At 38.5% G+C, this 18337-nt stretch overlaps 1 protein-coding gene across 1 annotated transcript in view; it reads left to right on the top strand.

Moving 5' to 3' along the window:
* Window positions 1-18337, top strand: part of LOC145985093 (uncharacterized) — an 87073-nt gene that overhangs the window by 36661 nt on the left and 32075 nt on the right. Inside the window, exons 2-5 of the mRNA XM_083118688.1 lie at window positions 7351-7895; window positions 9422-9510; window positions 14119-14255; window positions 15509-15813. Of these exons, the coding sequence (XP_082974814.1) occupies window positions 7361-7895; window positions 9422-9510; window positions 14119-14255; window positions 15509-15813 (1066 nt within the window). The 5' untranslated portion in view covers window positions 7351-7360. The remainder of the gene's footprint in view (window positions 1-7350; window positions 7896-9421; window positions 9511-14118; window positions 14256-15508; window positions 15814-18337) is intronic.

Raw genomic sequence — 18337 nt, forward strand, 5'->3', positions numbered from 1 at the left:
GTCAAGTATCATTAAATCAGAATAATTAACATGGCATGATAAATTTTTGCACTGTTGGTCGCCGAATTTTAAAATCTGTAGCGATACGGTAGATTTGGCCATATATTAGAATGTTTTGCTTAGGATGTATCCTTAGGAAGGCCACTCCAGTGCAAGAATTAGTTATTCTTAATCCAGTATTGTATTACTTAATAAATTAAATGTTTCAAGATCACATTTCATAGCTTATTTTACTAGGAGATGCTACGAGTTGGAAAATTGAGTTTGGGATGGGACTTCGTGTAGTGCACACTAGCCATCCATTTATGAAAAAAATGCATTTCAAAGTTTCGAAGCGTACATCATGTGCCTCAAGCCGAAAGCACCTGTGGCTAGGTGTGGGAAAGCAGTGGACCTTTGTCCTTTAGGCATTTGACAACATTTTCGCAAAATTTCAAGGTTTGGGTGGTTTGGAGTGACAGACTGAAAAATATAATTAACCTTTACTCAGCCAATGGGTCACATGTGACCCATAGAAAATATAGGCGTAGTCGGCCGATGGGTCACTGGTGACCCATCGTGTGGATTAAAAAGTTCATGTGCTTTTAGCACCTTCATACTTGTATGTGAGGTTGTAAACGCTGACAGATGTTCAGATAAGACTTTGAAATGCCCTGTCGAAGAAAACCCAATTACCCATGACCTCTTCTCCCCCTCCTTTCCCGTTGCATTTTTGATGCGAGGTTTGACAGCTGGGAAATGAATGCAATGCAATATCTGAGATTTACGAGCTTGTTTTCTGCCTCCCAGCTTGGGAAATCCGAGCTATCTTTAGTCAACATGTTGGGTTGTGTGTTCCAATGCTGAAGTTGGTGACGAGAGTCTAAAAATAGAACAAGGGAAGCCAAAATGCACTGTCACGCCTGACTGGAACAAATGGAAATATGTTGGTCACAGCATGCTGCAAAGGAAATGTGGCACCTCTGCTGTGTGTGTTGATGAAATTCTGCCTGCCTTACCCTCCCTCCCGTGTAACCAATAGCATCTTTATGAGTCGCACACAGTGACAGGTCACAAGTGATTCTTGAGTGCTAACTGAAACTTGTGCATCTGTGTGCTCTGTTGTTGGTGCTTGCTTGTGCGTTGGCTGATTGTGGTAAGTCCTTGTTCTGCAAACCCACTTTTTTCTGTTTATTCAGGTCTTCGATCAAACATGTCTGGGAAAAAGCGAATGAGCGAAAGGGAAATATATGATCTCCTAGACAACACGGATGACGAAGATGAGACTGTAGGACCAGAGGGTGACGAAGATGCTGTAGGAGCTGATGATGTTGATTGGGTAAGTGTATTCAATTCTCCTTCAGAAGAAGATGATCCTCCTGTTCCATCAACATCATCAGCATCGACTTCAACTTCATCAACCTGGGGCCCACGACCCGCTGATCTTCCAAACCAACTGCTTTCCCTTTCACTGGCTGACACAGACCCAAAACTTCTGATCTTTCTGAAAACTCTTCGCCTTTTGATTCTTTCCGACTATTCTGGACGGATGCTCTTTTCGACATTCTGCTGGTAGAATCTAACAGATACTACCATCAGTTTGTGGACAAGAGTCATCTGTCCAGGGTAGAGCCCCCCATCACCCTTGGCACACTTTTATTTTTCTTTGCCCTGTGGCTTTACTTCGGACACAATAGACATGACTACATAGAATCTTACTGGCAGAAAAACCTTTACGATATCCCTGGGTCGGCTATCTCCTTTTCCGTAACTGTTTCCGGCACATTCTTCACATCCTTTACTTTTCCGACAATTCATCTCCTCCTCCTGCGACATGGACCGACTGTGGAAACTGAGACAGATTTTAGAACATTTCAGACAACGTTACCTTGACTTGTGCCATCCCACTGAACACGTATCCATTGACGAGGCTATTGTTCTTTACAAGGGTAAAGTGCTGTTCAAACAATATATATTCCAAAGAAGCACAAGCGATTTAGTATCAAGCTATACTTGCTCTGTGACTCTTTGGTATATACGTTTGATATTCCCGTTTATCTTGGAAATGACAGAGCAAGACAGACAGGAACTGTGACATCCACCCATGCCCTGGTCATCAAACTAAGTAGGAGAGTTCAAGGAATTGGCCATAAATTGTTTATGGACAATTTCTTTACCTCCCCTGATATTTTTTATGATCTCGCAACAAAGCACGTGCAATGTTGTGGGACTGTCAATAAGAATCGGCTTTCCATGCCCATTGACTTCAAGACAAGCAAGACAAAACATGGTGACCTGGACGTACATACGAAGGGAGACTTGACAGCTGTACGGTGGCACGACAAACGTGACGTCCTTGTGCTGACGAATTACTACAGACCCCCTGTACAAGGGAACTTTCTTGATGCCCATGGTAACCTATTGAAACCCGAAATTATACTTGACTGTAATAGACATATGGGTTACGTGGACAAAGCTGACAGGATGACATGTACCTATCTGACTGGCAGATGGACAATCAAGTGGACTAACAAACTCTTTTTCCACCTTGTAAACCAGTCCATCCTGAATTCTCACATCCTCCTGAAACACTTCTCCAGATACTCACATCGTGATTTCCGGATAAGTTTGATCAAGGAACTGGCTAAATGGGGGAAGACAGAGCAGGCTGGTCCTTCTAGGCCTTTGCCTGGTGCCGATGCCAATCTCCCACCATCTCTCGAGATGGTTAGAAGAGAAGCTTCAGTTAACAGGCATTGGCCTATATTGACTACGACACGCAGAAGGTGCAAGGTTAAAAAAAAAAATTCCACGAGTGCAAAGTTGCACTATGTGTGTACCCGTGCTTTGAGGCTTTCCATGTGGGCAACTAGGTGGTGAGTACATATATTACTAGGGCCCGGGACTTTGTTATAACATATTTTTCATTTGGCTTCGGATCTAATATATGGGGGTTGAGATCTTTACATATCTGATGAAAATCAGCCGAAATAGACAAATTTGACAAAGCATATTTTGACATATTTCACCAATTTCACGTTTTTAGAACATATTTCTTCAATTTTGTTGTAATAAGACATATTTCTGTATAATTTCGTAATTCTCTCGCACATATACAATTATTTCATAATTTTTTCTTCATATTGTCGATGGCAGGATATGAAAATTACAGAGGAAGAAAGGTGCCGTCTTTTCTTAGTACAGAACTCTAATACCCCACTTTTTTATCCTGCCGATAATGATAGCCATGCAAACATTATTGAGGAAAAATGTTCTCTCTCATTGTTGCACGGGAAGTAAAGAAGTTTCGTTCTAATTTCTTTGCCTTTTTAGCTTTTCATAAAAATCTGTCAAAAGTAAAAATAACATTCGGTACATTACAGCACCTACTCTACTCTATCGGGTATGGAAGAAATTCGAGACTACTGTTGTGCATATTTTTGGCTTTACTGGAAATATTTCTGCATTTTTCTGACATATTTGTAATTTTTCATGACATATTTGTAATTTTTCATGACATATTTTCCAATTTATATGACATAATTACATACATATTTTATAGTTTTATAGGACATAAAGTCCCGGACCCTATATATTAGATAACACTAGTTATTTTGCTGTGCAACATTATTTATCATGTCTCTTTTTCGTACTGTTTGCTCACAAATGTAACCTAACGGGATATTTTGACATTGCATTGTTGGAAATATGGCATCATTCTAAACTTTCTTTGACAGCAACGACCATGAAACAAGTTTAATTTTGTTGCAAAAGGTACATTCTTTGAAAACAATGCAAAAGTTTGCGCCCTTTTCCCAAAATAGCGAGAATGCAAGATTTTTATGTTTTTTTCATTGAAATTTGGGGACTTAGCCCCCCCCACCCCGTTTTTCTCGCTTGGGCATTCTGAATTGTAAACAGTCGCGTGCTCTGATGTTTTTGCTTCCAAACAAAAGTTAGCCGAAGTAGATTGCTCAAATAGTCTCAGAGTAATAATAATTTATTCTCAAATATGCAAATTAGCTATTTTTTGCCAAAATGCAGAATTGTACATATTGCGTCATATTTCAGCCTGTTTGAGGACTACGGACTTGAAACAAGTTTCACTTTGTTGCAAAATGTCTATTCTTTTAAAACAATGCAAAAGTGTGTCCTTTTCCCAAAATAGCAGGAGAAGAGGGAGCAAACGCCAGATTTTTATTTTTTTTTTCATTGAAATTTTGATACTTAGCCCCCAATTCCGTTTTTCTCACTTGTGCACTCTGAATTGTATACTGTCGTGTGCTCCGATGTTTTTTCTTCCAAACAAAAGTTAGCTGAAGTAGATTGCTCAAATAGTCTCAGAGATATAACGTTTTTCTGAAATAGGTGTAAAAATTAAAAAATCGAACGCAAAGGCCACGGCCAGAGAGGGGTTATCTTCGAAAACCCGCTCGGCAGTGTAAAGGACATTAACAGGTAGATTATACACTGGGGTAACTTTGACATCACCGGCCTGTGTCTTGTTGAAGATTTGAAGTTCATCGTCCAATTGTTGTCCGCATGTTCAGCATATCAGCTGTTATGATATTTATGTTGGTCGTGTGCAACGGAAACCTGTGTTGGACTTTGCTCTCAGTTGGAACAGGATCTGCATCGCTCAAACTCTGTTTGGTCGCCTGTGAGCACTGAACTCCGTGCTGACGAGAGAAAAATGTATCTACTTCCTTAAGTACTTGAGAGTACTGAGCAGCATATCCGATAAATTGGACGCTCCTTGCTTGTGGGCTGAAATGTACTGACTGCCGCCTAGAGTTCAATTCCCTATGCACCTGATTTCTAAGATCGTCATGATCTTTACGGAGAGCAAGAGTCGTGGAAACTAGATTTTTCAGTACAGACATGTTACCCTGTAATATATCGAAAATACTGGGTGTTTCATAAATACTTGAGGAGTTACACATATTAATGTATTGAACTTACGTTAATGAGACCAGTCCAGAACGAACAAGGAACTCAAGTAGTTTATTTTAACACCTGCAAATGTTCAATGTATGCACCACGGCTGACACGGCACGCATCAACACAATAGTCTACTTCTTACAACACTCGCATCAACATGGGCCTGTCAATAGTATCTATCTCTGTGATGCTATTCTCCTTTAGGGCTGCTATATCATGCGGCACTGGTTAGACGAATACTCTGTCTTTAATGAAACCCCACAAAACGAGGTCACAAAGTGTAAAGTCTGTGATATTGAGGACCAAAAGATTGCACAAAACACTGTGAGTGATGTGGGTGATTTGAGTGTCACCTAGTGGCAGGGATATGAACTCTCAGCTTAACAAAACATGCACACATGAACTTTTGCATTCCTATTGTGTTGATGCGTGCAGTGTCACCTGTCGTGCATACATTGAACATTTATAGGTGTTGAAGAAAACTGTTTGAGTTTCTTGTTCGTTCTGAACTGGTTTCATTAACGAATGTTCAATAGTTTACTTCCAATAAATTTTTATAAGCCCTCAATCATTTATGAAACGCCTGGTACTTTGTTGATTTTTAGAGATCTGGTTGTGACGTTTTGTGATTGTGATATATGTGACGTCAAGGTAAGAGACTCTTAGAGCAATGTGTTAGGCATATCTCTAGCTTGCAAGAAGGGATTGTTTGTGCTAAAGGTTTCAGGGGCGGTGAAATTGTTTCTCACATTTGCATCCCTGAGAACTTCTTTCTGGCCTTAATGAGCTGCTCGTTGGGAAATTCAGAAAACAATATTTTCTCTATACTACGAAAAAACCAGTGCATTAACCACCATGTTACGCTTAGGTCATTCACCAGCTTAAATTGCTTGGCTGCAAGAAGATGTATAAATGAGGAATGGAATAAATTACAATCATCACCCTTTACCAATATTTAATCGAAACCATATGCACAAGTCAGTGTTATATCTAAACACTGACATTGATAAACTCAGTGTCACCACTGTACCTGCTTTGTCTCGTAGCTCCTTGGCTGGGTCACGGCACAGTTGCTTTGGTTTATCGAAGGTATCTTCAGTGGGTTCACCCAACCCTTTTACAGTGACCAACTTAACAAGGTCACTCGCAAAATGACCGACTTTACAAGGTCACTCGCAAAACACTTCACGCTTTGCCCACTCGATCAAGACTTCTCCCAGTGACCTCTTGTCCCCAGGGACTGGTGGTGTTTTTCTTTACACAGCCTTTTATTCTGGCTCATGACCCATGTGGTGAAGATATTGTGCAACTACCAAGTCACCCGGTGGCATGGTGCTAACGTATCAGTGTTTCAGACTGTACCAATTTAGGCACTTTGCAAATCAACCTTTTGTAACTTTCTGTCTCTTTAAAATGTACAAAGTTGTCTCTCCAAATTTGTAGTTCATTTGTGCACAATCATTTCCAGTCATACTCTTGTACCAATTATAAAATTCATTATTCTAATTAGCATAATAATTTGTTAGATGCCTGAAAGCACATATATATGATGTGTACTGAGTGCAGAATAATTTTAACATCCATGTTCATGACCATCTTGTAACAATTGCCTGTTAATTAGCTGTTTTCCGAGGGTTGTTTTGCTTTCGTTTGTTATAGTGTGCAGTTGTTTGAGTTTTTGTTTCAAGTCCCCATTATGCACAGTAAGGCTAATCTGGACTAGACCTACAGTTTAAAGTGGGATCAAAACCACTATGTGCCAACACTGGGTATTGAACCCTGGGCCCCTTGATTACAAGGTGATTGTGATGTGGTGAACTATGCCTTTAAACTAGGTTATATTGGGTTGGTTTGGTTTAACATTTCACTTTCTTTTTTCTATTTGTATGTATTGCTATTTCATGAAAATTACCATGTCATAATTGATTTTGTTGTTCTCCGAAACAGCATGCAAGAAAACATATAATCAGCCCGACCCTGTGGCCGAGTGGTTAGCACATCACGCTGCGATGCCATGGTTCCCGGGTTCGAATCCCGGTCGGGCTTGGTTGTTTGTGAATGTCCATTCATCAATTTAATTTCATCACTCATCCCCATCTTCGCAAATTAGCCAAGAGGCACAAAACCCGAAGTAAAATAAACTAAATCAAATAAAAAAAACAACCTATAATCAATCCAGTCCCAAATACAGAATTGAGAATAACCAATAGAATTGTTTTACTCGTGTGGCATTCACATAGTAGTTACCTGGTATTAATAAAATCTGATCTTTCTTCAGCATCCATTTTTAAATTGCCAATGGATACTAAAAGCACCTGCATTTCTTTTTAGTAGATATCACACATTGTTTTAATCCCATCTCATAAAATAATGATAGATGAGTAGCCTATAAACTGAGCAAGATTGCATATTTCTGTATTTTCTTTGCAGGTAAAGGAGAATGGAGCCTGAAGTACAGGAGTCTGCTAATATGAACGAAGAAGAGAGAAGCTGTAGTATGCAGAAAGTGAAAAATCAAGCAATCAGACATGTTTGGTGCCAGAGATCTGAAAATAACACATCAGAGATTAGTGCTTCAGAACCTAAGTGTATTGACGATAAAGATTGCATTGCTGATATGATGTCACTTAAGATATCCCACGAACAGTCAAATAGAAACTTGAAAAATAGATGCAAGGAAAGTGAGATGTCATCGTGTGAGAACCCTGCCACAAATGGAAGTTCCAAAACTGCTAGTCCTGAATCGGACAGCTTTCCAACGGATAATAGTGCTGATTCTTGGGATTGCCAGTACATTGTAAATTGCAACTACTTAGAAGATAAAGATGTTGGTATGTGGAGTAGTGAGAGTACGGAAACAAATGAATCGCCTGATGATTTGGAAGACAAAAACACATCCGAGGGAAATGACTTCTCCAATAGTGCAAGTGACATTTATGATGCATCTTTCAAAATAGATACTTGGGTTATGGAAGGTGGGTATACATGTCAACATTTGCTTTCATACGCTGGTATAGTATCACTGTGTAGCTGACACATGTTTTCAGATCTGATATACTTAGGAAAAGGGTCAAAGGGGTTCTGCGGATTCGTTAAGGCACTGTGGCATTTTTAGGTTGAGCATGCAGACTCCATCATCCATCTGTGGAACTCATTGCCCTTGAAATCTAGAAAATAAACTCTTATTTTTTTTCTTCCTTCAAATGGCTACTTTATGCTTAGATATCTTTCTTGGGACTGAACCTGTAGTTTTTCTTGTATGTATGTATGTATTGCTTGCATTGTAGAATTATTTCTCTTGAAGTTTACAATTCTTACAAGCATATGAACACTATATTTGATGTAATGTTTTGTGAGAACACACACTCCCTTCCTCAGACTAAGAATAAATGCTTGTAAGATCCCCAAACTACATCAGAAATCATTCTTAGCCTATAATTAAAAGTGAGATACAAAGCACTGTGCCATGGGTCTCCACTGGTGATAAAACCCAGGACCCCTTGATTTAAAGGAGACATTATTACAGATATTTCAATTTTCTTTATTAAAGGGCGAGGTTCAGCCTGCGTCTGTTCTATCACCTACCCATTGACATCCTTCCATCTGTGTTTTTGGGCTCCTGTATGTGATCCTGAATGAATTTTGTGGCTTGTGTATAGTAATTGCTAAAAGCATGATTTGGTGCTTGTCTAGCTACAAAATTCCTCCCCTGGGTATCTCAGATAGTGTAGCGGTATAAGTTCCTAGGTTCAATCCTTCATGGAGACACATTGCACAGTGGCTTGGATTCCTCTTTATACTTTGTGGGGTGTATTAGCCTATTTGAGCATTTGTTAAGTAAAAACACTCATGTGTGCCTGTAACTTGATTTGGTTATCAAAATATTTTTTTTAGTGCCTGAACATGTAGTCACACAAAATATGTCTTCAATCATCCATGCTAGGAATTGCTCCAAGCAAATTTCAGGTAAGGGGTTTATTTTCCATTGGCTTCTGGTGCATGTTTGACCATTTGCCACCAGATGTGCTGTTTTTGCAATAGAAACCATGTGAAGCAAGAGTAAACACACATTGAACAAGCAAATAATCCAACATCACATATGCCAAGCCCACTGATCCTATCTGCATGGGAATAACAGCCATGAAAATTATAGAACTTAAAAAAATGAAAACATTCTAAATGTATACATGTTCCATATTTATGAGATGAGTTTATTTTTGCTTCCACATAATATCTTTCTGTGGTATATTTTGACTAATGTCCGTAAGATATGTCAAACGTCTAAAGGTACCTGGAACATGGTGCTCCACTGTAGCTGAAATCAAGAATGTTCAAACTATCTCCCTCCATATGTGCCTTGATATTATGGTTGGAGTGCACATTATCTTCTTTTTTATGGCAAGATGTATGCTGATATTTTGTTCCCTCTTGAGGTTATAATTGTCCTGAAAAACAGGAAACATTATTGAGGCAGATCTTAATATTCATTATTTTATTTCAGGCACGGGTAACTTGGAACAACAGGGAAACGCATCCAATGAAGATGATGTTCCAGTCAGAAAGATATTTGTTGGAAATCTTGTTCATCGGGTAAGTGACATTCCGTGTTCTCGCACCCTAAATTGCAGTGATTGAAATGCTTGGGAAAATTCATGTGCAAGGTGCAATTATTTCAAATAGGGAAGAATAATGTTACCAATCGTATATATAGGGTGTACCAGAAGTGATAGCACAAACTGAAACTTTGAAAAGTACACAATAAGAGAAGCAAAAAAGTCTCTGTAAACATAGGATCGCAAACAAACCACTTGCAAGATGATTGTGAATGTATGGTTATGTGTGAGGTGCCATAGTCCTACTTAGTGACAAATAACAAACTTAAAAGGTTCACCTCGCTAGACTTTACTGTTGCTTTTATTATCAAGAACTTTTGTACTGTACAGTATGTTACATGTTTGACAGTGTTCAGTTTTAAACAAAGAAACCTCGGAGTGCACAAGGAGACAAGCGTACGATGTGTACAAACAATCAAGTCCAAGTCCAACCATAGCACGGTGGCTACTCACCGGGAATTCCTTGCATTCTAGGAATTATGCTCGAATTATTGGCTTCTGGAATTATGTGAATTCTATTTTAATTTTTCTCCATAGGCGTGAAAAATTGCAACTTTGAACTTTCATTAATCCAAATCCCAGTACATATTTACTAATGCCCTCAGCAAGTTTTTCACAGTTTAACTTTTATTTTTATCCAGGAAGAAACAGAAAACATAGCTCTGTGGAAAATAAATGCTTTGTTAGTTTTCTTTGCAGAACAGTCTGTCTGATGGAAGATTATTGTTGCAAGATTTCTTGAAGTTGGTTACATAAATTGAAGTTTGAAATTCTTGCACGTCAGCTTATATTGTCTGTATGATATGCTCAATATGTTGATCCTCTTCAGCAAGGCACATGTTCAGACGACACTCCCAGTTCTTTAAGACACTGAAAATTGTGGCAGGTGGTATTTGTGCTTCACATTCAGTTATCCTCCCTTGCAGATGGTGTAGGTTGTGAATCTAGGTGGAATAAACCATTGCCTTCAGGTCACCCCATAGGTAATACATTTGTGTGAGGTCCGGGGACTTCCTGGGACACTCAATGGGGTCTTGCAGACCTATCCACCTTTCCGGAACCTGGTCATCCAGCCAGTGACGTAAGATTAATCCATAAAGAAACACTGTAGGCAACTTGTCATCCTCATTAAGAACTTTTGACATGACACATTCCTCTAAGAGAGTCTTGTACATCTAGGTGGTCAGGCTACCTTCCTTCGATAGAAAATGGACCCAATATTCCACACCACACCAGTATCTTCTCTGCACCCTGTCTCTTGAACGCATCTGTCTAATGGGGATTGGTGTCACTCCACAGTCGCCAGTTCTGTGTGCTGACTACCTGTAAGAAATATCCTCCTGAGTGCCTATTAGCAGAACTCTTAAGTGTAAATCAGGATCGTCCTCACTAAGGTGTTGGATCATCTACAGTTTGTAAGGATGTCATTTTTACTTCGTACAGAACTCTGACTCTCCTCGGCTACTGTCCAAGGTCTACCTGATCGAGGTCATTCATGCACACTGCCAGTCTCCTTGAACCATTGGAGCAACTTCACGACTGCACTATGCATGATTGGATGTCTATCAGGTTGTAGACGATCGAATTCTGTAGCAACGTCTCTTGCACTGTGACTGCCAGCCAGCAGTACCACTTCAACACACTCGTCTTTGGTCAGCACCTGAAATCCACAATAGTCACACATAGTCCTATGGTTCCTGACTTTTGACTCACCCTGTATATACCGATCAATTGAATTGAATTAGAATTTTTAGATAATTAGTATCGCGCAGACCCTTTATATTGTTAATGCATCTATGTGTGTGTGTATGTGGGAGTGGTGAGAGGTGGTAATATGTAAGGTTGCCTTGCCTTGAAAACCGGGAATTATACTTGACTTTTATCATGGTCCTGGAATGGCCACCCTGCATACATTCGCAATTCTCTCAAATGATGAGGACAAACAATGAAGTCAGTGGCGAATCTTGTGATCCCAAGTTTACTGAAGTGTATAATTTGTATTGCTTCACCTAGTATAACTCTAAATAGGCAGTTTCTTTTTCAAATGTAAAAATCCATGCACTTACCTAGTTATTCATGGGGTTAAGGAATCATTCAGGTTCTTCAATGAACATTTGAAATTTTGTATCCGGTTAGTAGGATACTAGTCCTCGTTATCTGTGAATTTGATATCTGTGCATTTATCAACATCAGTCCATCTCTAGTGTGAGCATTACTGTATTTACAGCAGTTTCAAGTAACTTCTTAATTTTTCTTGGAGTAAGATGTCAACTGACAGAATTAAGTAAGCTACAGATTACATAAATAACATTGTTGTAATTCTTAACAATTTTATCAAGTAATCTCTTTATCTGTCATTCAAATGATATTTGTATCAATTATCTTGCATCATATAGAAAAAATGTCATCAACTTGCAGTGGAGGGAATAGAACAAATAATGTGTACTTTGGTTGTTGTAACAGGATAGCCCAGCATTTTTTTACATATCATATACTGGTGTGTGTTATAAGTTATGACACAAAACTACAAACTTGTTCTTTTAATGTTTAAAATTCTTTTAGACTTAATTTTTTAAAACGTAAGTGCAGATTTTATTTATTCGCTAAAACTAATTGTTTGGTTCATGGAAAGTTTGTGGTCTAATTTTGCAGACTTTTATGTCTGTTGCTCTTTATGGATTTCTTTTGTGACATGGCATACAGTGTATCACTAGTTTGGGATAATGTCCCTGGAAATGATTGTCCATGTACAATATATAGATGAGTCCTTCCTTTATTTTTAACAAAATTTTCATAGTTCTGCAGCGAATACATCTTTTATGTAATAATGTAAAACTGAGACTGATCTATATGAAACTGAATATTTTTAATCTCAAAGTGCTAATTCGAGACCTCAGATTACCTTTAAAACTATTTTGCTTTCTTTTGCAAACAACCAAAGTAAGATTCTCGTACTTTCTTCTCTGAAGCTTTTTGCTCACTGCTTTGTTGCCAAGTCATTTAGCACAGGGAGAGGATTATCATCTTATGTGGTCATGTGAAGAGTAAAGCATGAAATCAGGGGTTAATACTAATTATAATTATGAAATGGATAGTAGGAGTTTACTTTTGGGGGATCCAAATTCATCAATTCTTATCTTATCTTATAAATGTATACTCTATGAGAGGGGATCGGTTGTAAGTCCACAGTTCTGTTCTGCTTTTTGTAGAGGCATTTATTTAACCGGGATTTTTTCCACCTGTTCAAGCAGCTCCGGTGCCCACCCAGCATCGTATAAAGTGGGTAACTGGACTAAACTCCGGCGGGTAAAGGTGGCCAGGGGCATGCTGCTGATCACATCTCCCCCACCTTTGGCCATGATCAAGAAAGTGTGGGGCCTAACTCCACACCCCCTATATGCCTTCATGGTGTGGTGGAAAGCACAGGGGAGCACTTTACCTTTACTTTTATCCTTAACATTGACATGCAATTGATTTCACTTGTTTTTCCATACATTATTCCTAGATTTACCTGAGGTTCATTTCAATTTGCTATTCAATGAATTCAGTCTTATTTCCTCTCTCCCCTTTGCTTTCCACCCTAACTCAATTTACATTACAACCTGGCACAAAAGGACATACTCTTTAGTTATAACTAGGGTGCTAATTTATAGCACTAAATATCTCTCAAATAGGCAGGCAAAAAAGTGTCAAAAATGATTAAAATAGGCACTTAAAAAGGTGCTATAAAATAAAAGGCACTAAAATAGGCAATTAAAAGGCACCCCTAAACAAAAACAAAAGGACATTATGATAGGCATTGAACATGAAGTTATTTCAATGTTCTTCTTTCAGTGCACAGTCATACTCAGGGCATGGGTTGGTGTGGGGTCATAACCATCCCTTTTGGCTCATTATTCCTAAAAAGGAAAAAAAAAACATCAATGGAAGGAGAAGATGGTGAAATGAGGGCTGACTACTAACAAAGTATATGTAACCCTACCTTTTGATAATCTGGCCGTCTTGTGCTTTGGTATTTTTGTACACATGAACATGATATATCTACAGACAACTATCTACTTCCTTGAATGGGTGGATTGGCATCATTTTGTCCAAGTATGAGTCACCAACAGGTTGTCCAGTTTGCTTACCCTGATCAAAGGACATTTGCTATTTCTAAAGATCTGACATCCCTTGCGACTCAAATCTAGCGAATATCCGATTTTAATCAGTTTAACATCAACATAGGCTTACCTTCTTCAATGTAGGGAAAGGCAAAGGAAGCAAGAATTGGCATTTGTAGGCATGATTAAGCAAAATATTCACTAACCATCCACATTTTTGGACTAGAAACACCATGAAAGGAACTTAAAACATTAATGCCTATGTTTTACTACAATGGAATAGAGAAGGAAGAAGGCACTCTAGTTATAACTGTTGGCAGTGCCATTAGTTCATTAGTCCACCACCTACAGTGGAAAAGCTGGAGAGTGAGTACTTACTTCCCTTCTATTCACTCAGCCTGGAGTGTACATGCACATTGATAGATATTCCTTCCATGTGTATATTAGGTTTGCTTGATCTTATCCCATACCTTCTCTTGCAGATCAAGAAGAAAGAGCTGAAAGAAGTATTTTGTAAATATGGAAATGTTGTTGATGTCCATATATCACGGGATAGATATACGTTCAAGTATAAAAATTATGGATTTGTGACATATTTAAAAGCTGAGGAAGCCAGTAGGTAAGTACTGTTCTTATTAAACAACTTGCTTTGTGCGTGCACCTGATGTAAATTCCATTTTATGGAAATATAGGCTAATTTGAGATTGAACAGTTCAAAGTAAAATTTAATAGAATTAACTACTGTGCTATTGGGAGTCAATCATTTGAATAATAAGATAATACAATTCTATCACCCTTTTCTCCCTGACATGCTTCTCGTTCAGCATAGTGACAGTGTAGGCAAGCAGAATGTTAGTTTTATGTAACTATATTTTGTTGCCTGATCTTTTTTGTTTTCCCATTTTTCATGTTTTAGAATTTTATATGCATCACAAAGCAATTTGAGTCTCTATTGCTCCTCTTTTTAAATTTATCATTTTAAAATTTATCTTCTAGAACATATATATTATGGACTGATATGAAAATTCTGTCGATGCAAATATTCCTTTTTCTACTGATACAATGTTAGACAGAAAATGTTCAATGAACATGAATAATTCATTCAACTCCTTAAATAATATATGCAACAAGTGTAACTGTAATGGGTTTTCTTTTTTAAAAAAAGTGTTGTGTTTGTATGTGTTTGACTGACATTGCTGCTAATGGAATAAAGCAAATGAGAATTGGAGCACTGTTTGTTGCCACACATACTGTAAGTGTATGGTTTTCAACACAGGACAAACAAACCTCAAGGTCAACCATAGGTTGAAGTGACCGACAATATAGGTTCAAATCCTGGGTATGGTGTGAAAATCATAGTGTTCATAGTCTAGAAGTATCAATTTTTAAAATTCGTAGCAATCTTTATAAAATTGTTTTATCAGTATCCATAATTGTATCATTGCATCATTTTATTCTCGGCATTGTTGATTGAATTGGTTTATTTTACTTTGCATTTCTTCCATGTTTGGCTAATCGCGAAGATGAGGATGAGTGATGACATGATGAATTTGATGAAGGGATAGTTGTAAAGAATATGTATGCCCAAGCTGGGATTCGAACCTGGAATCCCTGGCATTGTAGTGTGCTGCGTTAACCACTCTGCCTTCGAGGCCGACTCCCTTAGCGTTTTGATTGGCCTACAGACGAAAAAAAAAAGGGCAATGTAAAATACCAAATAATCAGTAAACTGATAAGTCAATGGATCGTTAAGGTACCTAATGACATGGCAGTCAATTTAATATCATTACAAGTGGCTATTTGAAATGTGTGTGCATCTCGGCTATTAATAAAGCTGTCAAGTTGGTAAACTCATAATGTCTTTTCTTCCAGAGCATTGAAAGCCCCAAGGAGTGAGTTGAAGCTTCAGGGACAGCAACTCAGAGTCTTTCCGGCAGATCAAAAACATCAGCCTGGGAGAAATAAGCCTGTCAAACCAAGAGCTCGCCATTATCAAAATAAACAACGCATACAAAGTAGTCAGGCTGATACCGAAAATAATAAAGATGTTCAAAACAACAACAAGGATGAACCTGAAACTGACGATGGAAAGTGTAAAATAAATGACCTCAATGCGGATTGTTTGTTGCATATATTTAGCTTTCTGTCTCTAAGAGATCGGATTAGACTAGAAAGAGGTACGATTCTCCATTATTTTCTTTAATTAGTTATTACAATCACGAAGTTGTAATTTATTTACATGCTTGCACATACTGGCTGCGGTGGCTCAGTCGGTAACGCGTCCGACTACCATGCTAAAGGTCCCGGGTTCAATCCCCGGCCGGTTCAAATCCGGGAACTTTTCTAACGTTGGAAGCAGCCCCGGTGCCCACCCAGCATCGAATAACATGGGTACCTGGGGCAAATCCTGGGGGGGTAAAGGCGGTCAGGGGCATGGTGCTGATCACATCACCCCCACTCACGACCGGATCAAGAAAGTGTGGGGTGTTACCCCTATACGCCTTCATGGCGTGGTGCTATGCACAGGGGAGCACTTTACTTTTTTTTACATTGCTTGCACTTACATTGGGCATGGATAAGCTCTTTTCACTAATGCTGACTTTCTTAACAGTGTTTATCATTCAACTAGTATTTATAAATTCGCTATTTAAACCTGTACATATGATTTTTTTTCTTATATTCAAAGTAGAAAAGAAAATAGTTTTGTGAAAGTTATTGTAAATCCTTTCAAAGAAACTAATCAGGACTGTACCTATTGTTTAAAGTGAGATCTGAACCACTGTAACATGTTCCTTAATGATAAGTAGAGACATGCAAATTTATACTCTAAAACATGAAATTTAAAGTTTCTTTACTGCTGCAACACTTTTGAAGCCTGAATTATCCTGAGTTATGCAGAATCATGGAAAATTAATTAATTCTGTTGTAAATATTTGAGGGAAAAAATGCACTCCTTTACACAGGAATAAACCTTTATCATCCTGAGCTTCATGCTCCTGTATTCTTGTTGATGCCGACACCTTTTCAAGTGTGTTCTTTTCGAACTTGCCGCGAAGTACAAAAAAATCTTAGCTCAAGAACTACTTGACATAGACAAATGAAATTAATTTTGCTTTCTTTCTTTAACCTTTACTCCCCCGATGATACCATATGGTATCATGGTGCTGATTACGAAATGAATGTGCTTTTTGGACCTTCATACTCTTATGTTTGGGTGGAAACTCTGACACATGTCTGAAGCAAACCTGGGAAATTCACATTGATGACCAGCCTCTCCCCCTTCCCCTACCCCTCCTCCGCAACATATCCATGCCACATTTCCGAACAGAGTTTCACATTTTAGCTCATTATTCAACTTGTATAGCACCCAGGAACATGAAACATGTTTCATTCTCTTTGGAAACGTCCATTCTTTGAAAAGAATACTAAGGTTTGCGCCTTCTCCCCAAAATAGCAGGAGAAGAGGGAACAAACTCCAGATTTTTGTTTTTTTCCATTGAAATTCGGGGATCGCGCCTCCCAAACCCCCCTTCCTTGGTTTGACGTTCTGAATTGTACACGGTTGCATGCTCTGATGTTTTAGCTGCAAAACAAAATTTATCTGAAGTAGATTGCTCCCATAGTGCCCAAGTTATAACAATTTTCCTCCAATGTGCAAATTACCTATTATCTGTAAAAAAAAAATAATAATAATAATTCAAATTTTGGCTTATTGTTCAACTTGTATGGCACTCAAGAACTTGAAACATGTTTCATTCTCTTGAGAAATGTCCATTGTTTGAAAACAATACTAAAGTTTGCACCCTCTCCCCAAAATTCCGGGAGAAGAGGGGGCAAACTCCAGATTTTTGTTGTTTTTTTCATTGAAATTCAGGGGTCGTGCCCCCAAGTCCCTCCTTCCTCGGTCCTGCATTCTGAATTGTACACGGTTGCATGTGCTGATGCTTTAGCTGCAAAACAAAACTTATTCGAAGTAGATTGCTCCCATAGTGCCAGAGTTATAACATTTTTCCTCCAAAGAGTGTTCGATTAAAATTTTTCAAAAGAAACCCTGTACCCCCCCTCAATGGACCAAGGTGAATTTTAAAAAATGTACTATGTAGAGGTGGTACATTCCTGCAAGGATGCAAAGTTTCATTGAATACTTCTTGGTTAAAGTGGCAGTGTTGCCAGCTTATGGAATAACTTCCAGAATTTCGCTTCTAGCATCGGCCCTATGTACAAAAGACAACTGAAATATAGTGCATAGTTTTCAAGAAATGGCATGTTATTTCTGCCATGTGGTCCGGACAAATTTCAAACATTTGGCCTTTGCTGTGTCTCCCATTGACCCTTAATTGTCGGATGTTGCTTAAAATGTTACTTTTTATTCATTCTTACATTTTAAATTTTACCTAATGATGCAGTGGTTGAAGAGTTATAGTAATTTTTAAAATCTAATCCATAATTTTATGGGCCTTCCCAATGACGCAGTGGTAGCATCATCACCTTGTAATCAAGGGGTCCCAGGTTCGATACTCAGTGGAGGCACATAGTGGTTCAGATCCCACTTTAAACTGTAGGTCCAGTCCCGATTAGCCTTACTGTACATAAGGTGGACTTGAAACACCATATCAATCGATCAATCATAATTTTATGGCAGTACAGAAGGGAAGGAAAGGACTTTTCAAAGTTCTCTTATTAATAATAGTAACAATGGAC

The sequence above is a fragment of the Lepisma saccharinum genome, chromosome 3 (genome assembly GCF_977018435.1).
Source record: "Lepisma saccharinum chromosome 3, izLepSacc3.1, whole genome shotgun sequence".
Lineage (NCBI taxonomy): Eukaryota > Metazoa > Arthropoda > Insecta > Zygentoma > Lepismatidae > Lepisma > Lepisma saccharinum.